This window comes from Garra rufa, chromosome 17, assembly GCF_049309525.1.
Source record: "Garra rufa chromosome 17, GarRuf1.0, whole genome shotgun sequence".
NCBI lineage: Eukaryota > Metazoa > Chordata > Actinopteri > Cypriniformes > Cyprinidae > Garra > Garra rufa.
The window spans coordinates 35184912-35212900 of NC_133377.1; the positions used below are offsets into that span (position 1 = coordinate 35184912).

Genomic DNA, 27989 nt, shown 5'->3' on the forward strand with positions numbered 1-27989 from the left:
TTTTGCATCAGATGTCCTCTTTAACAGTAATTTAGTTATTAAACGTTGTCACGTAAGTCATGCCTAAGTTATCAGACACAGATAGATGATAAAACAATGGAAAAAATCCCACGAGAACATTTTCATTTTCGCTCGAGATTTCAAAAATGCAGCAATGATGAGAATCTCGCAAGAATTTGGTTTTACAGACTTGCAAAACGAAAACGCTGCAATTACAGCACGTGAAACCTACAGTTACAGTTTTTTGCGCTACAGTCAGATTGCAGTCTATGACATGAGAATGCGGTGAAGAACGGCTGAGGTTACACGACTGTGTACATATTTACATTTACAGAGCTCAGATCATGGCCTGAGCGAGCCTCAAACGGCATTCCTCACTAATGATGTGGCTAAACGAAGACGAGCGGTGGCATTATAAACTCCAGCATGACACTGTCACTCAGGACACCGTGAACTCACTGCAGTCCACATGTTCTGTTTCAATCAATGTATTTGTTTTTGAATATGTGACCCTGGACCACAAAACCAGTCATAAGGGTCAGTTTTTTTTTTAATTGAGATTTATACATCATCTTAAAGCTGAATAAAAAAGCTTTATGGTTTGTTAGGATAGGACAATATTGGGCCAGGATACAACTATTTGAAAATCTGGAATCTGAGGGTGCCAAAAAATCAATATACTGAGAAATTTGCCTTTAAAGTTGTCTAAATGAAGTTCTTAGCAATGCATATTACTAATCAAAAATTAAGTTTTGATATATGTATGGTAGGAAATTGACAAAATATCTTCATGGAAATGATCTTTACTTAATATCCTAGTGATTTTTAGATTTTTTTTTTTTTGTGGTCCAGGGTCACATATATATTTGTCTGTATATAGACGAACTCAATACAATACTGTTTTTAATCCTTCCATTTAACAACCAGAAAAGTGTAACTGTGAGGGGAAAAAAGCTAGATCGATAGTTCCGTGAGAATTGAATCTCAGCGTGAACGGTGAGTGCATTTGTAAAGCTGGAGTTTAAAATAAAAAGGAAGCTCTTGGGTGCCTCCAAAAACACAACTACAAATTAACAGAGCGGCTAAAGGAGATCAGAGTGGTCGGCGGGGAGCCCTGCTCAGCCACAGGAAGTGCTTGTGCCTCAGATCCATGCACTCCCAAAAACACGCTACACAACACACATATGACCCTCTGTGAGAAACCCTGGTCATCGAGGCCATTTCAGGGTATGAACTATGAGAAATGGATGCTTTTAAAGAGTTTAAAGGCTTAGTTCAGCAAAAAATTAAAATTCTGTCATTAATTACCCTCATGTCGTTCCAAACCCGTAAGACCTTTATTCATCTTCAGAACACAAATTAAGGTATATTTAATAAGATCTAAGAGCTTTCTGACCCTGCCTAGACAGCAACGCAGCTACCACATTCAAGGCTCAGAAAGGTAGTAAGGACATTGATAAAATAGTCCATGTGACATTAGTGGTTTACCTTAATTTTAGAAAGAAAACAAAAATAATGTAGCTTCATAACATTGAGGTTGAACCACTGATGTTACATGGACTATTTTAACAATGTCCTTACTACCTTTCTGGGCCTTGAACCTAGTAGTTGTGTTGCTGTCTATGGAGGGTCAGAAAGCTTGTGGGTTTCATCAGAAATATCTTAATTTGTGCTTCATAGGTGGCTTACAGGTTTGGAACAACATAAGGGTGAGTAATTCATGACAGAATTTTCATTTTTGGTCAAACAATCCCTTTAATCACATGACCCTTTAAGTTTGTGGGTGTTTTTGCCATTTTTTAGACTAGAAGTAGTCATACAATTGTACAAAAACTAGTGTAAACTAAAAATGTAGGCTTTTATATTAATAATACATTTATTGGTCTTTTGTGACCAAGTTGTGATCAATTGTAGCAAAGTTTCATTCAGGTCTGCGACATTTATGAGTCCTGTCACAATTTATTTACTGATTTTTTCCTTTTAAAATTTCCAATTTCACTCATTTTAGATGTAAAATGTGCTGCTAGTGCTATTTCTTATTGACTTTTAACATCTCATTTCTGTCATACTTCGGGACACATTACTGTATTTTTTCCTCTATCTCAAAGTGCCATTATTGTCCTATAAAATGGACTTTTAACATTATTGCTGCTTTTCCCCCTCCATAAAGGCAAATATTACCGTCATTCCTATTTTATTTATGGTCACGGTCCATGTTTGAACATCTACAGGAAACTTTTGGTGTCCTCTGCATCACACACACACACACATATCCGCAGCTGTGCAGGCCAGACAGGCCTCTCTGACCGCCAGCGGGTGTCCGCCGCAGAGCCCGTCCCTCCTGCTATATCTGTCGCCATACAGCTCAATACTTAAAAAGTGATTATGGGTTTTGGAGTTATTACACTCCACCCTCCAGGCCCGGCCCGTTTCCCCCGTGTTGTTTTTCCTGCGTTTATGAAGCATGCAGGTATAAAAGTTAAAATGAGATTTTACGGCAGCTTATGACGTTGTGTGGCTGATATGAGGAAGGGGTTTTCTGTCTAACACGTCTGGAGCTGTTGAATGAAACGGAGCCGTTACCTCTTAGATAAGTAAATTTAAAGAGAAATGATGCATTAAATGTTAATTAATTGCTTTATGACATAAAAAAAAAAAATATATATATATTTTAATATGTTATGATTATATGCCTTCATAATGTGGATATGGATACAATTATGCTTTAAGGACAGTGTACAGTTTTACAGTTTAATTTTATAAGCTTTGTAAAATGACATTGTGCTTTTTGGAAAGATATGATATATGTCAGATGTTTTTGAAATCTGTATTTACTTTAAAATAGCAGAAATTAATATTTTTCTTTTTCTATTTGTTTAGAAAAGGTTCTATTCTAACACATGGCAAGCTTTGACATCAGCTTTTCATTATTAGTCATTTTTATTTATACTCTATGTATATGAGGGACATAAATGGCTCTGGTTTTGAATAATGACTGTCTAACAGCAGTAGCGCACAAACTTTAAACACCCGGCTTCTCTTTGTCTGTCACCTTCAGTAATCTTAGTATTATTATAGTGCACTCATGCCAGAGCGCTGCTGTGTGTGTCACAGTGGCTGTGTAGAGCGAGGATGAGTTATCCTCCATGTGTGCTGCTGAGAGAGGAAGTGCCGTCGAGCTGACAGAACGCTTTAGTTGTGCCAGAGACCAGAGCGTCTGTGTCCTCTCAGCTGTTCAGACGCTGAGACACACAAACCTGCGCACATTTGCACATCCATGTTAAACGCACGTTTACCTGTAATCCACTTCATCAAGTCATTTTGAAAGAGAATGCTGAATGAAACAGTATTTGTAAATTCTCTTATGAATACATTTATGTCAAAGTTTTTGTTTTAACCCTTTGACCTCAGGCTCTGATGACTGCACAGTGCGTTTCTGGGAGGTCAGTACGGCGCGCTGCTTGAAGACTGTGGAGGTGGGCGGAGCTGTGAAGGGTGTGGCCTGGAATCCAAATCCTTCCATCTGTCTGGTTGCTGTTAGCTAGTAAGACCCGCCTTTATTTTTCTTCTTATAATCTGCACCTGAATGTTAATTTGTATGTTTTGTAACATCCAGTGTGTGATGTATGTTATTTGACAGCAGATGATTTACAGGATTTATTTTTAATGGGTGTAGAGCTGCAGTCTGTCTAAACGAGTGTTAGTTTAGTAAGCCTCAGGAAAGACCTATTATGAGGATGTCAAATGTTCATTACGGAATTTGGGTAACATTTTCAAGAACTTCTGTTGAATGTTCCAAGGAATTTAAATAGTATTTGTTATTATATATCCAGCTTTTCTTCACTTGTTAGTTAATTAGATGGTTAGGAATGTAGGTTAGATAAACCAATATAATGGATGAATGTATGCCTAGATAAAAATTCTGATGTTAGTTGAAATTGTTAAAAGGTGTCTGGTAAATAGGTTAGATAAATAGCTAGAATGGATATATAAACATCCTAGATATTTGTTTGATAAACAGTTATTAAGGTGGGTAAATAGGTAGGGTGGATGCTTAGACATTCTGAGGTTGGTTGGATAGGTAAATAGATGTTAAATAATTAGCGAAGTAGATGATGGGTGGTTGGCAGATAGATGATGGATGCATGGATGAATGCATAGTTTATGGACAGTTGGACAAATAGATGGGATAGATGTATGGATGGATGCATAGATGATGGATGGATGGATGGTTGGACATATAGAATAATTGGATGAATGGATGCATAGATGATGGGTGGTTGGGCAGATAGATGAGTGGATGGATGAATTCATAAATAATGGATGGTTGAACAGATAGATGGGTGGATGGATTCATAAATGATAGATGGTTGAACAGATAGATGGGTGGATAGATTCATAAATGATGGATGGTTGGGCAGATAGATGGGTGGATGGATTCATAGATAATGGATGGTTGGACAGATTGATGGATGCGTAGATATTGGATGGTTGGATGGATGGATGAATTGATTCATAGATGATGGATGGTTGGACAGATAGTTGGGTTGATGGATGGTTTCATAGATGATGGATGGTTGGACGGATAGATGGGTGGGTGGATGGATGGATTGATTCATAGATGATGGATGGTTGATGGATAGATGGATGGATGGATGCATAGATAATGGATTGTTGGACAGACAGACAGACAGATAGATGGATTGATGGATGCATAGATGATGGATGGTTGGACAGATAGATGGGTGGATGGATGGATTTATAGATGATGGATGGTTAGACAGATAGATGGCATAGATGGATGCATAGATGATGGATGGTTGGACAGATAGATAAGTGGATGGATGGGTTTATAGATGATGGATGGTCGGACAGATAGATTTCATAGATGATGCATGGTTGGACAGATGGATGGGTTAGATGGATGCATAGATGATGGATGGTTGGACAGATAGATGGCATAGATGGATGCATAGATGATAGATGGTTGGACAGATAGATGGCATAGATGGATGCATAGATAATAGATGGTTGGACAGATAGATGGCATAGATGGATGCATAGATGATGGATGGTTGGACAGATAGATGGGTGGGTGGATGGATGCATAGATGATGGATGGTCGGACAGATAGATGGGTGGATGGATGGATGCATAGATGATAGATGGTTGGACAGATGGATGCATAGATGATGGATGGTTGCACAGATAGATGGCATAGATGGATGCATAGATAATAGATGGTTGGACAGATAGATGGCATAGATGGATGCATAGATGATGGATGGTTGGACAGATAGATGGGTGGGTGGATGGATGCATAGATGATGGATGGTCGGACAGATAGATGGGTGGATGGATGGATGCATAGATGATAGATGGTTGGACAGATGGATGCATAGATGATGGATGGTTGCACAGATAGATGGCATAGATGGATGCATAGATGATAGATGGTTGGACAGATAGATGGCATAGATGGATGCATAGATGATGGATGGTCGGACAGATAGATGGCATAGATGGATGCATAGATGATGGATGGTCGGACAGATAGATGGGTGGGTGGATGGATGCATAGATGATAGATGGTTGGACAGATGGATGCATAGATGATGGATGGTTGCACAGATAGATGGCATAGATGGATGCATAGATGATAGATGGTTGGACAGATAGATGGCATAGATGGATGCATAGATGATGGATGGTCGGACAGATAGATGGGTGGGTGGATGGATGCATAGATGATAGATGGTTGGACAGATAGATGGCATAGATGGATGCATAGATGATGGATGGTTGGACAGATAGATGGGTGGGTGGATGGATGCATAGATGATAGATGGTTGGACAGATGGATGCATAGATGATGGATGGTTGCACAGATAGATGGCATAGATGGATGCATAGATGATAGATGGTTGGACAGATAGATGGCATAGATGGATGCATAGATGATGGATGGTCGGACAGATAGATGGGTGGGTGGATGGATGCATAGATGATAGATGGTTGGACAGATAGATGGCATAGATGGATGCATAGATGATGGATGGTTGGACAGATAGATGGGTGGGTGGATGGATGCATAGATGATAGATGGTTGGACAGATGGATGCATAGATGATGGATGGTTGCACAGATAGATGGCATAGATGGATGCATAGATGATAGATGGTTGGACAGATAGATGGGGTTGATGGATGGATGCATATATGATACATCAGGGATTCTCAGCTCTGGCCCGCAAGATCCATTTTCCTGCAAAGTTCAGATCCAACCCTATTCAAACACACCTAAACATCATTATAGCCTTTAGGATTGCTAAAAAGTTACCAGCAGGTGAGTTTGATAAAGGTTGTAAATTGGATCTCGCAGGCCAAAGTTGAGAACACCTGTGACAGATGGTTGGACAGAGAGATGGGTGGGTGGATTTATATCCATAGTGGATAATAGATAGATGGATAGATAGATAGATAAATAGATGGATAGATGGTTTGTTGGTTTGTTAGAGAGATAGATGATGAATGGCTGGTTAAATATGGGTAAATGGGTAAATAGATGGTTGGTTGGGTGGTTAGAATAGCTTGTTTTATCAGATGTATGGAGAGATGGATGAGAATGAGCATGATGTTTGTGTGCAGTGATGACACTGTTGTCCTGCTGAACCCTGGTCTGGCCGACCGGCTGGTTTGCACCGCTACGGATCAGATAATCTCTTCCTATGAGGAGCCAGAGGAAGTAAAGGATCAGCCTGTTCAGTGGGCCATCGCAGAGGGCGAAGGTCACGAGCAGGGTCACCGCCTCATCCTCAAACACCCCAAGGTAATCAAAACGCATCTCAACTGTCTGATTATATATTCATAAGAATGAGGACATCACAATAACCATTAGCAGTTCACATTTGACCTCTATTCAATTTAATATTTTCCAGTCAACAATAGAAACGAAAAAGTCTTTCTTTCCCTCTCTCATCCCCTCTGGGAGCGTCCGACCGTCTCTCACGTGAGCTTCAGCCAGAGGCTTTTAACTATTGGCAGAAGCCACAAGCCTGTGGTCGTCTTTTTCCTGAAATGGAAAGAAATTTAAGACGCCTCTAGTGTCCAATTAAAACTACTGGAAAAAGCAAAGCAGCGACACGCGTTGGCAGACTGGCAGAGGCCGAGCCGGCGTTAATAACGGCAGTAAATTTAGTCCCAGCGTGTCTTTGAGGTTATAATTGGATTAATCGCCTGTGGATTTACCGCAGAATGACTTTGACCTCTGAACTCCAGCCACCCGCTTACTCTCTCTGCTCTCTCTGAAGGCCGTGAGGCAGGTGACGTGGCACGGGAAAGGCGACTACCTGGCGTGCGTCATGCCCGACAACGGCAGCAACCTCCAGGTGGTCATCCACCAGGTGAGCAAACGCAGGACGCAGAACCCCTTCCGCAAGAACAAGGGTCTGGTGCAGTGCGTCTCCTTCCACCCCATCAGGCCGTATTTCTTCGTGGCCACGCAGCGCTACGTGCGAGTCTACAACCTCATCAAACAGGAGCTCACTAAGAAGCTGATGGCCAACTGCAAATGGATTTCAAGCATGGCCATTCACCCGGGAGGTGCGTAACTGTTTCTCTGAAAGGGTCACCATCGTTTCATTCAAAACCTAATTGACTTGCTTTCTTTCAATAAGGAGATGTTTTGGAGAATCTGCTATTCATTTTCAATGCAATGAAAGCATATTAAGGCTGTCCAATTAATAATGCAGAGTAAATGCAGTCACATTTACCGTTGCTCAACAAAATTTTGTGAGTAAAATCCAGTTGTTTTAATGGGAATTTTGTCTGAACATACTTTGAAAGACATTTCCCAATGCAAATTCTTTAATTTTACATTAAATATTAAAACTTAAAACTTACATTTGAAACTATCCATTAACTAAAGGCTGTTTGAAGAGCAGTTATTTAGAGTTTGTAGCTTTGGGTGTTAATTTCATCATCATTATTCTTATATAGTTCATTATATTTTGATTCTCTTTTAAGAAATCTTCTGAAGCCATGTTATATGTTGTTAGCTCATTACATCCAAATTGTGAATTTAATTTAAATAAAAAATTGCAATATTGCACAAACATTTTGTGAATAAAGTAGCATTTACATCCTGTGAGTTTAAAACAACAAAATAATAAAAAATCAAAATTATTTAGTATTATTTACAGTTTGTTATACTACTTGTTATACTACTTATTAAATACTATTTAACTTAATATTTATTAATTATATTTTTGTTTATTTTGATCCGTTTTTATTTATTTTATTTTGTGAATTTGTCATTTTTGTTAGCTTATTTAATTTTTTTATATATTTCTATTTAGCTTTATTTTATTTTTGTCTTAAATACTTAGTATTTATTAATTTTAATTTTTTATTTTTTTTGAATTTTAAAGTTTTAGTCTTTTTATTTTGTGCTTTTGTAATTTTTATTAGCTTGTGTTTTATATATATTATTTAGCTTTATTTTAATTTTTGTCTTAAATACTCAGTATTTATTAGTTGTCTTTTTATTTTTGTACTTTTTAAAGTTTTAGTCGTTTTATTTTGGGCTTTTGTCATTTTTATAAGCTTGTTTTTATATACATTTTTATCTTTATTTGTTTTGTCTTTTATTATTGTATATATATAAATATATATATATATATATATATATTATATATATATATATATATATATATATATATATATATATTATATATATATATTATATATATATATATATTATATTATTTATAATTTTTAAATACTTCTTTATTTCAGTTAGTTGCCAAAGCAACATTTCTCATTTTATTTCAGTTAACAAAAAATATTTTTAATAATTTTAGTTAACAATAACCCACCCTGATTGGCGCACACACATAAAATTCAATTATAGTCAGGCTTTAGTTGAATAGAATATTTTTTTCTGTGCAACCTGATTTTTTTTATGTGCATCTAAGATTTTATCATGTAAATGTGTACCATCTTCGTTTTTGCACTTCTGCTTACCTCAAGCTTGCATTTTGGACATTTTATTTAAATCTTGATGCTTCCATCCAGCATTTTTAGGCTTAAAATTGACAAAATGTTAATTAAACTTGTTAAATACCACTAATAAGTCTTATAACCAAATGATGAACAAAGTTTGTATTATTATGCCCATATGAGATTTGAGAGCTACAGCAGAGATGATTTTGAGTAAATGGTGATTTAAATGTTGGTCTGTCGTTTGACTTTAGAAGACTAAAGTCCTATGGATTACTTTAATGATGCTCTTTTGTCCTTTTGGGAGGTTTAGAGGTCCAGCATAGGCTTCGAATAAATGGAAAATATCAGCTTGGAGATTTTTAAAAATACTTTGTGTGAAGAAAGTAAGTCATTGGTTTGGAATGAAATGAATAAATGAGAAGAAATTCATTTTTGGGTAAACGATTATAGACGCTAACCTATTACAGTAACCTTTGAAATGAAAACTGGCAGCATTCTGCAGCCTGTTATGGTGTGTTATATAAAACTAAGTATTTGGAGGTGACCAGAGGAAAGTTATTCTGGCTTAATATTCGGATTGGTTTCTCAAAAATGTCCCTAAAGTGACATTTGACATCAGTGACCAGATGTGATTGGTTTCTCCTCTTTTACCCGTTTTCCACAGGCGACAACTTGATATGCGGTAGCTACGACTGTCGTCTGGCCTGGTTCGACCTGGACCTGTCCACGAAACCATACAAAGTTCTCCGGTGAGTCAGCACGAGCAGGTTTTTATAATTTGGGCAGTCTGGGGCAGACTCGAGGGAAATTGTTGGTAATGCTGGGCCTGTCAAATGAGTGAATGTCTCCGTTTGGGACTTGGAGCGGTTCTGTGTAACGTCCCTCTGCTGTCGGGACGCTGACGGGTCTGTCTTGTGTCTCTGTCCATACAGACATCATAAGAAGGCTCTGAGGAGCGTGGCCTACCACAGGCACTACCCGCTGTTCGCGTCTGGATCTGATGATGGCAGCGTTATCGTCTGTCATGGGATGGTCTACAAGTGAGTCTGATCGTCTTCCTGTCTGGGTTGTGTTTCACTATTTTCCAGTGTCATCTAGTTTTTGATTTTCTGATCTTACTCTGTTCTTTAATACGCATAACTCTATGCATATTATATCTGGGTGAGTATGTGCATTATACAGTAGAGTATATTTAAAGGAATACTGATTCCAACCATACAATGCACTCAACTTTCCATTTCCAGTGTGACAAAAGAACTACAAGTTATATTTGATGTCATTTCTAACATCTTTCTTGACTGGCTTGTTTCAGTGTACTGACAAAACTCAGAAATGAGGTTTAAAAGGTTTATTGCATAATAATGCATAGCGTTTCACATATTATTTGTTTAAAAAAAAAAAACCTAGGCAGCATATATGCTGTGCTGTATTTAGTAAGCTAGTATTTCATTTTGTGTTTTTAACTGCGAAAACCTGTGAAATGAAGTCAAATTTACGGGTTATAAAATCTGAGTTGCGAGATATAAACTCATAATTGCGAGAAATAAAGTCAGAATTGCATTCTAACATTTTTCTCACAAATGCGAGTTTGTATCTTGTAATTATGACTTTTTTTCTCAGAATTGCGTGATACAAACTCACAATTCTTTTATCCTCTCTATTGCGAGTTTTTGTCTCACAGTTCTGCCTGTTTTCTCAGAATTGCATGATACAAACTCGCAATCCTGAGTTTTTTTTTTTTTTACAATTGCGAGTTTGTCTCACAATTTTGCCTTTTTTCTCACAATTGTGTGATTAAAATTGCAATTCTGAGAAAAAAATTCAGAATTGTGGGTTCATATCTTGCCATTCCGTCTTTATTTCTCAGAATTACGAGTTTGTCTCGCAATTCTGACTTTATAACATAATTGCAAGTTTATATCAAGCAATTCTAAGAAAAAAGTCAGAATTGTGAGTTTATATCTCGGTTCTAATTTTTTTTTTTTTTTTTCAGAATTCCGAGTTTATTTATTGCAATTCTGTCTTTATAATGTAATTGCAAGTTTATATTAGGCAATCCTGAGAAAGAAAAAAAGTTTATCTTACAATTTTGAAATTTATAACTCGCAAATGCAAGTTTATATCATGTAATTCTGACTTTTTTTTTTTTTTAAAGCGAGTTTGTATCTTTCTTCCATAGTATTTTTTTCATACATTGGAAGTCTTTTAATTTGCTACCAGGACACTGGAATAGTGTCAAGTGCACTGCATTGTGGGAAACTGTGCAGTGTAATCTGGTTGTGTACTGCACATTTTAGTTCACATACTGCAAAAATAGTGTAAGTAGTAAGGTGATATGCTGTCTAACTTAACACAGTGTAGTTCTGTCTTTTCTTCTCTTTCGGTTTGTCTGTTTCTCTCGGGCACGTGTCCAGTGTATCTGCAGGGGTAGACTATCATTCCTGCAGTTTGGGTCAGGAACACTCTTTGAGCGGAGCTAATGATCCGTGTACGGTGGAGGGCAAGAGAGATCTGGATGAAAAGCCTTCATCAGCTGGCCTTAATAGATCTTTTTATACTCAAACTGAGGATGTCATGTTATTTTTCCACTTCTTACTTTCCCCAGTCAAACTGTTGATGCATATACAGCAAACCATATTTCCAGAATTCACTGTTTTATGGCCTTTAGGGCCCTCAGACTGTTGGAAGAAATGGCCAACCGTTTTTAACCACAAAATTTGGGTAGAGAAAAGAGAACCGTTTTTGGTTGACTAAGCTAAAAATAGTGTGGAAATAGTAAGATAGACTAGATTAGTGAGATCTGCTAGCAGTTTTTTATCATTCTACGTATTAAGTTTTAATATGTGACCCAGGACTACACAACCAGTCATAAGGGTCAATTTATTGGTATTGAGATGTAAAGGTCATCTGAAAAAGGTGAATAAATAAGCTTTCTATTTATGTATATATTGTTAGGACAATATTTGGCCGATATCCAACTATTTGAAAATCTGGAATCTGAGGGTGCATAAAAAAAAACAAAAAAAAAAAAACGAAATACTTTAAAGTTGTCCAAGTGATGTTCCTAGTTCCAAGTAAACAGTTAAATTTGTGGTCAAAATGAATTGAATTTTTGACAAATATTATAATGCTTTGTTTTTTACTTTGTATAAATTATAGTTCTCAAAATTTAATAATTTACTAAATGTGTTAGTAAAATATAAAAATGATTAAATCTTTACATAAAAGACACAAGACAATATTTTAGTATAAAAATATAATACATTTAATCAGTTGAAAAAAAAATGTATACATGTAATAATTATTTTAAAAAACAACATTTTTAAATGCACAATAATATTAATTAAAATGTAATGCAAGTTAAATGTATAGATTTGGGTTTTATTAATTTTATAGTATTACATTAAAACTGAAAACATTTTAAATTTAATTTAGAATTAAGCAATTAGTAATTTTTTTTTTTAAATAGTCACAGAAGACATTTTAAAAATTTTAAAGTAAACATTTAAATTTTGTATAAAATCTGTACATAAAATGCGTTTTAGGCATGGTAAAATCTTTCAAAGATGGTTTTAATATGACCTTCATATAACAAAAAAAAGTTTGAATCTGTTTGGGTGTATAAAAATCAACCTGTGGTTCATAAAAGTGCCCAAAGTTGAAGAAACATCCATTGACAGAAAAAAATTCAGACATTTATGAACCGTTATTGGAGCCAGACTTCATGAAAATCATTATTCAGAGCCAATTGTGAACAACACTAACCTTCTAATGTCTGTTTGTTAATCTTACAGTGACTTGCTGCAGAATCCTCTGATTGTTCCAGTGAAGGTTCTGAAGGGTCACAGCATCACTCATGACCTCGGGGTCCTCGATGTGACCTTCCACCCAACCCAACCCTGGGTGTTTTCCTCAGGGGCCGACGGAACAGTCCGTCTTTTCACCTAGAGAACAAAACGAAAACAGCCCTCCGTCGGGAGCCGCGACCTCGAGTTTTCGAAACCAGAAATTACACGCCAGTTACGACTCGATGAGGTTTTTTAGACTTGCTGCTCTCTTGAGGACACTGACATGTTGCTGGCAGGAATCAAGTGCCTGATCTGATATTGAACATGTCATTATAATATGTGTTTTGAGCTATGTTTTGCCTTTTTTATGTTAGAAGAAAATACATCCAGCCGTTCGTAGAGTCCCACGGGACTCGAGTGCAGCGTTAAAAGAAAGACAGGTTTGGTTTCAAACCCAAAACCGTGTGCGCTCGGAAAGGCCCGTTTCCGTATCGGGCTGTCAGTGCCCCACAGCAAATCAAGCCCAACCGCTAATCCTTGGACAAGGAAGCTGTATTTGAAATGAAACAAATGTCTGACGTTGGGCCTTGCCAAAGGAAACAAGACGTGAAACAAAGCTGCAGACGTCTGTCCTTCACTTACACCTCCCGATGTTTTCTTAAACCGCCTTCTGAAGCGTTTCATTCAGAAATGAGCGTCCTACCAGTCAATGTGTCAGTTTTTTATTTTTTACCTTAACCTGTTCAGTTGTGAAACCTTTACCTGTTGTATTTCTGAGACTGGTTAGTTTTTAATTAAACATGGTGTTTCTTGAAAAGTGTTTGGAGTTTGTTTTCTCTTTCTCTTCTGGTTTTCTCGCCACAGGTCAGCGAGGGTGATTTTCAGGACTCCTGAATTATATGCAGCGAGGGTCTGGGAATTGGTTTCGTTTCCTCCTCCGAGAGGCCCAGACGCCGTTGATCAGACGGCATTGTGTGTTATAGATCATATTTCGTGGAGGCCGTCCACCTGCAGGTCCTTCTCTCAGCTCCAGACGTCGTCTCAAGGCTGTGAGCCTCTCCGTGTGGAGATTGCAGTCCTTTGTTAATTTGCCAGCATCTCCAAGGATGAAGTGTTTGTAGACCAGTGGCGAATAAATATTATTTTAGATTGCTTACCAAAATGCTTACCAAGCATGAAAAGTACTATAATATTTGATGTAGTATTTATATCGAAATACCTCCATTCTCCAGTGATAGAACAGTTATTGTGAAATTTTATATCACAGTAATGGTGTGTTGCAAGGTATCAGATTTATTTTTGCTGGAAGTTCAAACTACTAGTCAAAACTTTTTGAACAGCAAAAACTGTAAAAAGAATTTAATATTTTTTCAATTTGAAATAACAGTTTTCTATCTGAATGTATTTTATAATATATTCCTGTGATTTCAAAGATTTTTAGCATCATTACTTAAGTCACTTGATCCTTCAGAAATCATTCTTATATTCTGATTTGCTGCTCAAAAAACATTATTTTCTTGAAAGCAGCTAATTAGAATTTTTTTCAGGTTTCTTTGATGAATAGAAAGTTCAAAAGAACAGCATTTATCTAATCATAGAAATCTTTTGTAACATTATAAATGGTTTTATCATCACTTATCAACTGATTTAGATATTGATAATAATAATAAATATTTCTTGAACAGCAAATCAGCATATTAAAACGATTGAAATGACACTAAAGAGTAGGAGTAATGATGCTGAAAATGTAGCTTTGATCACAACATTTTAAAATATATTCAAATAGAAAGCCACTATTTTAAATGGTAAAAGTATTTCACAAATCATTTGCTGTATTTTGGATCAAATAAATGTAAGCTTGGTGAGCAGAAGTGACTTCCTTAAATAACATTTTAAAATCTTACTGTTCAAAAACTTTTGACTGGTAGTTGAATAAAAAAACGAGTTGTTAATAGTTTACAAACCAAAAAAATGACAACTGAAAACTAAGATGATCTTGGCAGGTTTAAGCTGGTCTTCAAGATTGATAAACCCCCTCTTAAACCAGCTAACAGAGACCAGTTTAGGCTGGTTTCTTAACAAATGAATCAATCCAAGAGTGATTTGAAAAGAAGAGACAGAAAACTGTAATAAGCTAAGTTGTGATGCAAAATACTGACTAACCCTTACGAATATTAACCATGATTTTACTACAAATGAAACAAAAAAACGTTTAATATAGCCACGATAACGGCAAATTAACCATAGTTTATCCATGGTATTTGTAGTAAAACTGTTGTTTTACAAATGGTAGTCAGCACGCCAAGAAAGATCATCAGTCGGCCATTTTGGTGGCACTAAACGTAAACTATGCCAGTGAACCGAATGAAACTTGCTGCTAAAAATGGTCAATTATTGTCATGTTTTGTGCTGTATTAATCAGTTGGACTGGGAAAAACATTTGGAGTACTATCTGCCAAAAGTTATAACAAATCAAGGAGAAGAGTACAAAAAACTGGGGAACAAAAAAAGGTGTTTGTGGTTGGCCAAACTGAACTGGGATTTCCAGGGCAAGAATCTTGAGAACATCCGTGTTCGTTCTTATCATTTTCAGTTAGGTAGGTGAAATATTAGGCTAATATCTTGATTAATACTGCTCTTACGTATCTTTATCACCTATTAACTTTAATTTGTCAAAATAGTGTGCCTTTTCCTGCTTAAGTCCATCTCTATATAATTTATCAGCTTCCACGCGTTTTTTCCGTGGTTTAGACAGCATAAATTAGCAGAAAAACATATTCAGTAGTACATTAAACGTGCAATCCATTCTGTTTACATCTGAGAATCTCGCATATGGCCAAGGCCTGGATTTGGGTAACTCACCAAACAGTGATCTAAGTTATAAAACTCAAAAGTTGAAGCCAATGAGCTGAAACTAGTGAATTATCGCACATTGCCTGAATTTTATACTAAGTTATTTCACAGACTCTCATCTCTTTCAGCGAATTTAATCTTAAACGACTAAATGTTCATATTTTTAATGGCAATCCCTTTTCATGTTCACATATACACTCTTTGATCATATTCCAAATTAAGAAATCATTACAATGCAGGATAAATTATGAGGAACACAAATTAGTTCGACTCCCGAGCCACTCAATCGTTTGTCACGTGACAGACGCAAAGTATGGCGATTGTACGTTATCATTTTACACACATCCATATCCTGGAAAGCACTTATTCTTTTCTTTTGCGTTGATTCAGCATTAGTTTTGTGGTCACTGACAGATTGCCAGCTAGATGACCAGCCAGCGCATAGTTAGTCCGTCGATCAGTTCAACCAGAGTTGACGTCGGTCACCGTGCCAAGCCAGCGGAGGGCAGCGTTCGCGTCTTGTTCTGAAAGGCGGCCCGTTTGTCTGGATATTATTCTGTTGTTTATATGATTAGCGTTCAGTACGCCAGGCACATTCTGTTTTGGGGATGTCAGTTTTCTAAAAATAACTTAAGAAATAGTCATTGTCAGCGCTCCAGTGGTTTTCCCTCAACTCTACAAAAACATGAATGCGGTAGCAGTAATTCATCGGAGCGTGACTCCAGCGCTCATGGAAAGACAGAAGCCTGATACACAAAAAATGCCTATCTTGGCGATTATGAATATTTTAATGTTGCTAAACAGGAAGCATGGATGGCTTTTTGTGAAGTACTGTGGAAAACTGCCTGACAAATTTAGTAGAGAAGGAAGTTTTTCGTAAGAATACCAGCTGTTTAACTACAATCAGTGAAGAAAGATGCTTTTTGCCCTCACGTGGTGTAGTTACGACAAATACCAGCAAGGCTTAACTGAACCAGGCTAACCAGCCAAAACTTGACTAATACACAGAATGGATAAGTATTTTCAGCTGACATGAGTAATAATAATTTGTCTTCATAAAATGTCATGTAAAAGCTTAAAGGCCCAGCTTTTGTGCCTTTCTTTCTGGGAATGCAACAATATCGCTCATCTGCTATTCTTTTGTGTTTAGAACGATTCTTAAAAACGATGTTATAATTATTATCTTTGGTGTGAACGGGCCTTTAGTCTGACTGAAATTGTACCTGATTTTTATGGACTACCAGACAGAAATTTTAGCTTTGTTGAACATGTAAACAAGTTCAGATTACAGACATGTATGGGCTTTTCTACAGAATTGGTCCAAAGTCAGAATTGGAAAAGTCTTGAAAATAATGTATTTTTCCAAAACATTTGTAGGTATGCAAATTGTGAAATATCCAAGGTACACATTTCTAGTACTTGTGAAGTTAATTACTTCTCATATTGTATTTTCAGAAAGTTTTGGAATATTTGTCCTCTTCTCAAATTTGTCACTACCAAAACACAGTAATATATAATTTAATAAGAATGGTTATATTGACCTATTAAGACTTTTGCTTACATCTACATCATAAATATATATTTTTTTGCTATTTTATTAAAATTTTTCAGAGGTGAATCGATAACAATTACATTTTCAACAATATATCAAGTGTAATTTAGATCTAAGATTTCTTTGTATTTTGAATTCAGTTTTTCAGATCATACTGATTTCAAAGTTAAGGATTAATTAATTTGAATATACATTGAAACAAAAAGTATCATAAAAGTATCATATCGTTCCTTAAAGTTACTCAAAAGATGTTTCAGACTTTTGAACACATTTACCTCAAAATGATTTGGGATTAGGGTTCAGGACAGCCACCTCCAAATTCAAAAGTACCCAAAAGTGAGTACACCCCTCACATTTCAGCAACCATTTCAGTATATTTTTTCAAGGGACTTTACTATAGAAATTAAACTTGGATATATTTTAAGAGTAGTCAATGTGCAGCTTGTATAGCAGTATAGATTTATTGTCCCCTGAAAATGACGCAACATACAGCCATTATTGTCAAAATAGCTGGCAACAAAAGTGAGTACACCCTAAGTGAACTTGTCCAAAGTGTCACTATATTGTGTTAGCACCATTGTTATCTGGCACCGCCTTAATCGTCCTGGGCATGGAATTGACCAAAGCTGCACAGGTTGTTGCTGGGATCCTCTTCCACTCCACTATAATGACATTACTGAGTTGCTTGATGTTAGACACATGGTGCTTCTTCACCTTACGCTTAAGGATGCCCCACAGGTGCTTAATAGGGTTCAGGTCTGGAGACATACTTGGCCACTCCATCACCTTCAGCTTCCCCAGCAAGGCAGTTGTCATCTTGGTGGTGTGTTTGGGATCATTGTCATGTTGGAAAACTGCCGTTCAGCCTAGTTTCTGGAGGGAATGCGAGGCATCATATTCTGCTTCAGAATGTACAATATATAATGGATATCCATGTTTCCCTCAATGAACTGCAGCTTCCCAGTACCAGCAGCACTCATGCAGCCCCAGACCATGATGCTACCACCACCATGCTTGACTGTAGGCAAGACACAATTTTCTTGGAACTCTTCACCAGGACATCGCCACACATGCTGGACACCATCTGAGCCAAACAAGTTTATATTCTCCATATAGTCTGTATAGACCACAGGACATGATTCCAGTAATTCATGCTCTTGGACAGGTTGTCTTCAGCAAACTGTTTGCAGGCTTTCTTGTGAGCCAGCTTCAGATGAGGCTTCCTTCTGGGAAGATGCCTATGCAGACCGACTGCGGCGTATGGTCTGAGCACTGACAAGATGACCTTCTACTTCTGCAGCCTTTAAAGCAATTCTGGCAGAACTCATGCATCTGTTTTTTGAAGCCAGGTTCTGCACCTGACGCACAGAACGAGTGCTCAACTTCGTTGATCGACCCTTGCAATGCCTGTTCCGAATGGAACCCATCTTGGAAAACCTTTGTATGACCCTGACCACTGTAGTGTAACTCAGTTTCAGGGTGTTACTGAACCTCTAATAGCCTTGGCCATCTTTGTAGAGAGCAACAATTCTAATTCTCAAATCCTCAGATAGTTTTTTGCCATGAGATGCAATGTTGAACATCCAGTGGTCAGTATGAGAGAATTTTACTTAAAGCACCTAATTTTAGCTGCTCTAATACAAGATACACAACTTTGTATGGTCATGTCAAGCAGACAAAAACATAAACATGATGAATAGGACATGTGGCTTTGCATGGTTATACAACATACTGCTGTTATCGCTTAGGGTGTACTCCCTTTTGTTGCCAGCTATTTTGACTATAATGGCTGTATGTTGAGTAACTTTCAGAGGACAGTAAATCTATACTGCTATACAAGCTGCACATTGACTACTCTAAAATATATCCAAATTTCATTTCTATGGAAATTTTTTTTATAGTATTGTCACTTGAGAAGATAAAAGACTAAAATGGTTGCTGAAATGTGAGGGGTGTACTCACTTTTGTGAGATATTGTATATTGACTAATACTAATATTTACTAATATTTTAAATATTATTGTGGGTTTCCATAGATAGAAGGATAATAGAAAGATCTTAGTAAACATCTGATATTTGAATACTTAAATGCTTTTTAAATGTGCTTTTTGGTTGTGAGACTGTTTGTACCAATTCTGTAGAATGACCCATATATATAATGTATATTTGGACAGACAGATGAAAACTGTGGCTTGCCTACGCAAAAACCTGCTACTGATTACGTCTTGAAATCACATCCTTTATCTGAGGTACAGTTCACCAAAAAATGTCTTTTTTGTCCATACAATGAAAGTCAATGGGGTCCAACATTGATTTGGCCTTATCTGAAGCTGATTAAGTGGCGTTGGGGAAGTCATGGCTCGTAAGACACACTTCTCCATTATATCATGTTTCCACTCTAAAAAATTTCTCCGAAAAAACTCAAGGGCCCATCGGCGATACCACATTTATCAATTAACACCGTCAGTAGTAATGGAAACGCCATAATTGATTGCAGCTGTCCATGTCCGTGCTTTTTTCCATGGGTCATTTATATCGTTGTGCGCGCGGAGGAAACATAAAATTACGTTTAATCAACGCAAAGGGATTTTTTCGAAATTCAGTAGTACAACCAGAAAGGCCACAAAGCGTCTTGATTGACAGGCCTGCATGAGACTCGCGAATGCTGGGGCGTAACAGATGACGTGGCGGCGCGCGGTGCCCCCGTTAATGCTCGTCCAGACACGCGACACACGTTCCAAACCCCAAAATGGCACGAGACACATTCCAAGGAAAAACCTTCAGTCTGCGAGATGACATCATAAGTGCTCGGGAGGACCGGGGGTGACCTCATAATGACTTCCTCCGGTCGGGCCCCTCTTAGTGGACTTGTCAGACGCTCAACGTTGACGAGACATCAGAGAGCGTCTGTCCCACCATTAAAAAAAAGCTGGTATTTTACAAGCTCCACTAGACAGTGGACAGTGAATGGGGTTTTGTTAAATTCAGGTTATGCACAGAGAGGTTTCATGAAGTGTTCCGTATATTTTGCATCGCGGCGCTCCATAATTGGAGTATGACTTCAGATGGTGGCATTGAAACTGTCTGGTAAGAAACCCTTCAGAGGCTCTGGATGTCTATCATGGTGCGTCTCGCCCACAAGCCTATGTGTGTGTATGTGTGTGTGTACCTGTGGTTTTCCTGTCGGTGAAACCCAATAACAGTCCCATTGCATCATTTTGAATAGTTTCAGGAGAAAATGGATGCAGTTTTGGCAGTCGGCGAGTGTTTCCATTGCTTTCTCCGAACCGTTTTCCTCTTCTGCTCGCCCTCCCCGCAGGGAAAACGGTCAAAACAAACAGCAAATAGTTGGTGTTGAGAGACTTGGGCACTTGGAAGGCCACATTCCAGCATAAGTGGAAAAAATTAGAGTCCCTGCCGGAGTGCTGCAGCTCCCGGAGGCTTTGATTCACTAAGTTAATTTGGGATAGCCTCTGAGAGCTGTAGGATTTCAAGCTGGCGAGTAACAACATTGTCAGCAGGTTTTCTTCGGAATGCCCCCACGTCAAGAACGTTCTCTGACCCGAAACCCCAGCAGCCCACCTGAACAGCAGCTGTGCCAGGTTTTTGACTCGAGTAACCCACAAGGTGCCTGAAGCTTTTCATTTTATGAAGAAATAGCATCTTAAATTGTAGCCCTAAGATTGTTATTTACGTCAGGTTATTAATAAAAATGTTATTTAATTGTTTCCATTTACTTTCTTTGTGAGGAGCTGCAACCATCTGCTAAATGTCTCTTTTTGTGTTTCACAGGAAGAAGATACAAACAACATAAGGGCGAGTAAATGATGACAATTTACATTTTTATATTTACTGTACTTTTTAAATATTACATTTGGTGGTGCCCTGCTACCTGGCAAGGCCACCAGACAGAGCCACATATAGGTCATAATGTATGCAATTTTCAGCTAAATTGAAACTGGTGTTGTACATTATCAATTTAATTCAATTCACATTTGAATCTTCAAAATGTTAATCATTTTACCAAAATAAGAGGTATCATACAGGATGCTTGTTATTTTGTATTTAGTACTGACCTGAATAAAATATTTCACATAAAAGACATTTACATATAGTCCACAAGAGAAAATAATAGCTGAATTTATAAAAATGACCCCGTTCAAAAGTTTACATACACATGATTCTTAACAGTGTTGTTACCTGAATGATCCACAGCTGTGTTTTTTTGTTTAGTGATAGTTGTTTGTAAATCTCTGTTTGTCCTGAACAGTTAAACTGCCCGCTGTTCTTCAGAAAAATCCTTCAGGTCCCACAAATTCTGTGGTTTTTCAGCATTTTTTGTATATTTGAAGCCTTTCCAACAATGACTGTATGATTTTGAGATCCATCTTTTCATACTGAGGACAACTGAGGGACTCATATGCAACTATTACAGAAGGTTCAAACGCTCACTGATGCTTCAGAAGAAAACACGATGCATTAAAAGCGGAGGGGTGAAAACTTTTTGAATTTGAAGATCAGGATAAGTTTAACTTATTTTGTCTTTTGGGAAACAAAGTATCTTCTGTAGCTTCTGTAGGGCAGTACTAAATGAAAAAATATCATCGTTATGCAAAATAAGAAAAATGTACACATCCTCATTTTGTTCAAAAGATAACACCCCCTGGCTCTTGCATCATTTTTTCTTCTGAAGCATCAGTGAACGTTTAAACTTCCTATAATAGTTGCGTATGAGTCCCTCGGTCGTCCTCAGTGTGAAAAGATGCATCTCAAAATCATACAGTCATTGTTGGAAATTGTTAAAATACATAAAAATGCTAAAAAACCAAAATAATTAGTGGGACCTAAAAGATTTTTCTGAAGAACAGCAGGCAGTTTAACTATTCAGAACAAACAAGGGACTCATGAACAACTATCACTAAACAAAAAACAACAACTGTGGATCATTCAGGTAACAACACAGTATTAAGAATCAAGCGTATGTAAACTTTTGAACAGGGTCATTTTTATAAATTCAACTATTATTTTCTCTTGTGAACTATATGTAAATATCTTTTATGTGAAATATCTTATTCAGGTCAGTAGTAAATAAAAAATAACATGCATTTTGTATGATCCCTCTTTATTTTGGTTTTTACTGTATATCACATATTATTATATAATTTCAACGCAGAAATTATACAAAAACTGCATATTACCAAATCTGACCTGACCTGACCTGATATTTAAAATTATTTAGACATTTATTTTTCCGCAGAAATGGTTCTGGTTCTAACCGAAAGTTCCACTATTTTCAGAGCCAAACCATGACATAACCTACCCACAAATAAACATGCCACATCACATCTTTGTTGATGAGTGTTATGAGTTTTGAGGACATATTTTAACATCCAACTGTCTAAGCTGGTTTTGATGACACGGTCAAGTTATTCAAATATATATTGAATACAATTCACAGCAATCAATTGGCACACAATATTTGTAAACAGAATCATTTTATATTAGACAGAGAGTGAAAATAACGTCAAGCCACTGTAAAATGTGACAGGCATGGGAACGGTTCATCAACCGAACATGCTGCGTGTTTCCATTCTAGACAGTTTCATTGATTGTAATGCAAACAGTCTAGTTGTGTTTAGTCTTGAAAGTCCGAGTTGTTGTTGCTGAAAACGTACAAAACCTGGCTACCAAAAAACATCTGGTTTGTGAACAGATTGGCCACCTGCATTTAGTTTTTTAAAGAACCTGTTACCTTATTTACTACAGCGCCCTCAAACTGTGTATTTACAAGCTCTAAAATCATTTCATGATCACGTAGTTGATTCATGTAATGGATTCTTGTTTCACTTGGGTCTGAAAAATAGTTTAAGATGAAGTTTCAGCTTGAATTTTTTTCAGGATAAATCGTTGTTTGGAGAAGATCTCATTTGTATCCTTCAAAGAACATTGCACAAGCTCTTATGGAGCGAATATTTGTGCAATGTGGATATTGAATCTTAAAAGAGAAGTTTACTTCCAGAATGAAAATTTCCTGATCATTTACTCACCCCAATGTCATCCGAGATATTCATATCTTTCTTTCTTCATTCGCAAAGCGATTAAGTTTTCTGAGGAAAACATTCCAGGATTTTTCTCCATATAGTGGACTTCAGTGGTGGCCAGTGGGTTGAAGGTCCAAATTGTGGTTTCAATGCAGCTTCAAAGGGCTCTACACAATCCAAGCAGAGGAATAAGGGTCTTATCTAGTGAAACGCTTTGTCATTTTCCTAAAAAAATAGAAATGTATGCTTTTTAATCACAAATGCTCATCTTGCACTGGCTCTGCGATATGCATGTGGATCCTTACACATTGCGTAATCATGCTGGAAAAGTCTTGTGCGGTTAGATCTTTGTCTTTGTACTTCGGTTTAAAAAGGTAGGGTAGGGCGAAAAACTCCATCTCATCTCATTTGTGGTTAAAAATTATATAAATCCAATTTTTCGCTAGATAAGACCCTTATGTCTCGGCTAGGATCGTGTAGAGCCCATTGAAGCTGCATTGAAACGGCAATTTGGACCTTCAACCCGTTGGCCACCATTGAAGCCTACTTGATGGAGAAAAATCCTGGAATGTTTTCCTCAAAAACCTTAATTTCTTTTCGACTGAAGAAAGAAAAGCATGAACATCTTGGATGACATGAGGGTGAGTAAATTATAAGGAAATTTTCATTCTGAAATTGAACTTCTCAGTTAAGACCCAGAGCCTTAGCACTCCAAATAACCCACTCCAATTATATGTGAAGGGAATATCTCCCAGAACGAGTGAGTTTTTTTTTTTTTTAATGGAGTTGTAGCCTGCACGGAGGCGGATTCTAGAAGGATTGAGTGTACTAGCAGACTAGTCTGTCGGTTTTATTATACTGGCTGAACATTGTGACTCATGTCAAACATCTGATCCTCTGGCTTTGAAACCTAATTATTCACATTCAATGTTAGTGAGGTTCTGGATGTAAATGATACCGATGCTGGATCCCAAAGCCTTAAAGTCAACATGAAATCTGAATTGAGTTGGTTTGAACACTTGCTGTGAACAATTTATCAATGAATGTTGGTTTTAATATTGGATGAAAATGTAATAATAACTTTACGTTTCAGCTAACATCATTAATTCCTCTTATTTTTCAGCTTTCTATCATGTTGAGCCACTTTTCACCATTCTGCTTATCCTGTTACACACAGAGGTATGAAGTAAAATACTTGGGAATGCACTTTCTAGCTATTCCATTTTTCTTTAAGGTAGTACTTATCTAAAAACTGCAAAGTAACACACCAGCAGATGAAAAATATCATTTCGTCTGGCTTTTATTGTAAGTAACAGTGATAAAATGCTTTACCAGGTGAGCTTCAGTCGTGTCTGGGTCAAACGCTTACCCACACGAGTGCGTTTGGCCCGTCAGTAGGGCTTTGGTCGTGAATATGACAGGCTATTTTGTTGCAGGACTTTCAGGAGGAGAGATGAAGCTTTTACGTGACCAAATGAGAAATCCGAGCCTGAACATTCGGCATGCGAAGCCAAAGATGGATGGATGGTTCTTTTTGCATTTCGGTCGTTGAGTCATTCCAAACGGTAGCAGCCAAACACATTATTGACACAGTGAGGGCACATTAATATTTTCCTAGCATCTCATTTAAGAAACATTGTCGTTCTTTTTTGGAGTTCCTCTGCCTCGTTGTGACCACAGTTAAGAGATGAGGCTTTTTCATTGGAATCTGGAGGATTGCAACTTCAAGCCAAGTGGTTTTCTAAAGGGGTCTGGTCCTGATGCAGAAATGCAACCTGGTTTATTCGAGAAATCAATGCAGTCACTAGCTCAGTGTTAATGTATAAATAAACCAGTGTAAATCTCCTCTTAACCACACGCCCGCACTCAGACTGAATTCTTTATGTTGTGGGCCTTTAACAGATGCTTGTTTCCTTATATGGCTCGATTTAAGCTGGGAATAGACTAAACACCTCTTTGATCAAAGATCCTTGAAGTTAAAATGGTATTCGCACCCCATTGTACTTCTGTAATGTGGCCTTTTTTTGTGGCTTTTTATTTTTTAAGTTTAATTTTATTAATTTTGTTATATTTTCTTTCATTATTTTTATCTTTTAAATTACTTTGTTTTTTATTATTTATGTTTTTTAATCTTTTTTTCTCTTTTGGAGTAACATGCACTGATGAATCATTAACAGTAAGATCAGGAACGTGTTTCCCTACTTTAGCAAAGAAAAAACAGTCTCCTCTCGGCTTATATCAAAATCTGCTGACATTTTTCCTCACAAATCCTCCTTTTGTACTTCATGCGCAACGCATACATCCTACGTCATCCACCTGGAATGGCTTCCGTGGACAACATTTAGCGCAAGTTAGAGAAAAGTTATTATTATGTTTTAAATATGGATAGTTTTCTTACAAAAATGCATTGATTTGCTACAGGAGGCCTTTATTCAACCCCCCGGAGCCTCGTGGAGCACTTTTTATTATGAATAGATGCACTTTATTGGACTTCTTTTGGACTGTTGAACAGAAGCACCTGCCCATTTTTAATATAACTCTGACTGGATTCGACTGAAAGTCATATACACCTAGGATGGCTTGAGGATAAGTAAATCATGTGCTAATTTTCATTTTTGGCTGAACTAATCCTTTAAGAAAGGGAATGGATATCATGTTGACTTTAATGGCAGTGAAAGTTGTTTTAGGCTGAGGTGATTGTAGTTCTAGTCTTTAAGTGCTTATATCATTGATTGTTCTTCAGTGTGTCTTCTTTAGGAAGAAGGCGGGGATGCTGGGATGCTCGGATCCCATCGATGTAGCAGCACACAGTATCCAGCGGAGGCTGAACTCCAGGATCTGTCTCGGGCCAGACTGTTGTCTCTCACAGATCTTCAGTCTGTCCATGCTGACAATGGAGCCCTTCTTCAGCTTTGAAGACTTTGGCAGATGCTCCTAAAAAAGGAAACACATTCCTGTTTTTTTTTCTCTTCTCTTCTTATTCTGCAGCTTTTCTCCATCCTCTTGGAATCAAGTAATTGTTTGCAACATAAGGTATTTAAAAAAAAGGTGAGTGTGAGTGTATATGTTTATTTATTTATTTTGTATCTTTTGGAGGCCTTAAAGGAATAGTTCATCTGAAAATGAAAATTCTGCCATTACTTACTCACCCTCATGTCTTGCCAAACCATGTAAGACCTTCGTTCATCTTTGGAACACAAACTAAGATATTTTTGATGAATTTCGAGAACTTTCTGACCCTGCATAAACAGCAATGCAACTGAAATGTTCCTAGGCCCAGAAAGGTAGTAAAGACATAATTAAAATAGTCCATGTGACATTAGTGGTTCAACCTTAATACTTTTTGTGAGCAAAGAAAACAAAAATAATAACTTTATTCAACAATTTCTTCTCTTCTGTGTCAGTTTTCTTTGTGCACACTACCTTTCCAGGCCTTGAACGTGTCAGTTGTGTTGCTGTCTATGGAAGGACAGAAAGCTCTTGGATTTCATCAAAAATATCTTAATTTGTGTTCCGAAGATGAACGAAGGTCTTACAGGTTTGGAACAACATGAGGGTGAGTAATTAATGACAGAATTTTCTTTTTTGGGTGAACTGTCCCTTTAAGTACTCAATGAAGGCAAGACACAACAGACATATATCAAGCTCAATTTCTTTTTTAGCATCTGGTGTTTAATCTAACTGAGTTTTTCAGTCATTAATTTGGCACAGATAACTTCCACCAAGAATGACAACTATTTTTTGATCAATGATTTGATTATACAATTTGTACTTCTTGATATATGACATAATTTGTGTAAAAATTGGCAAAAAAGATGAATTCATTTTATAAGAGTATGTGAATTTTCTTAGTTTGTACGTTTAACCTGATCAGCTGTAGTGTCTCGCCAACATTTGAAAATGTGCACTTGTCCTGATGTTTCCTACAGAAGACATTCAAGAAATCAGTGTTTTCTTTCTTTACAGGAAACAATTCACTCAAATATAAAGTATTAGTTGTATTATATTGGAACAAGGAGACATTTGTATCATGGTTAAACCTCCAAACTTTTCATATCTCTGAAAAGACCACAATGTCTCTTTAACAGACTTAAGACTTAAAACTCGCAGTTGATCCTTCGCAAACTGCTTAATTGACAGGCAATCTGACCAATCCGAATCCGCCTTTCTGTCCAACAAACAAATCAGACAGGAGAGTAGATTAACTTCGGTGAACTTAAGCTTGAAACATTGAGTGTATTGACGTATTTCAGTACACACGGTTGAAATAAAATACGTTCTGATGTTCATTCATGTTTTTTTCGTGCTTTAAGTAAAGAAAAGACAATCGGTTTACATCTAAGATTGATCTAAGAAGGCAATGCAGCAATCTGTTATGATACATTAAAGTGCCACAAAACTGTATTAATCATTTAAATGTCTTAAGAAATGACAACTTTTTAAAGCTGAGAGTGAGGCCTTGTTTCATACCAGAAGTGACCTGCTCTGTCGTGTCTGTCGGCGTGTTGTCAGTTTCCTCTTTGCTCCGCAAAGTATTTTTCACTGCATTAGAACTTGATGTGTGTGCGAGCGTTTTTCACAAAGGGTCAATTATGACCCTAGAAATGCACTAAAATCAAATGTCCAAATGAATGAATTGCTGAGTCCAAGGAGGTTAAATGCACATAGAAAGAGCAGAGGAAATGTCTCTAGATGGACTTTTTCCACATAAGCACCAAGGCCCAATGTGCTTTAACCACTTGGTCACGTCTCTG

General features: G+C 37.1%; 1 protein-coding gene across 1 annotated transcript in view; it reads left to right on the forward strand.

Moving 5' to 3' along the window:
• The window catches only part of bop1 (BOP1 ribosomal biogenesis factor), a 94797-nt gene extending 81190 nt beyond the window's left edge, over nt 1-13607 (forward strand). Inside the window, exons 11-16 of the mRNA XM_073822054.1 lie at nt 3412-3544; nt 6648-6828; nt 7310-7601; nt 9667-9751; nt 9935-10042; nt 12797-13607. Of these exons, the coding sequence (XP_073678155.1) occupies nt 3412-3544; nt 6648-6828; nt 7310-7601; nt 9667-9751; nt 9935-10042; nt 12797-12950 (953 nt within the window). The 3' untranslated portion in view covers nt 12951-13607. The remainder of the gene's footprint in view (nt 1-3411; nt 3545-6647; nt 6829-7309; nt 7602-9666; nt 9752-9934; nt 10043-12796) is intronic.
• The last annotated feature ends 14382 nt before the right edge of the window (nt 13608-27989 follow it).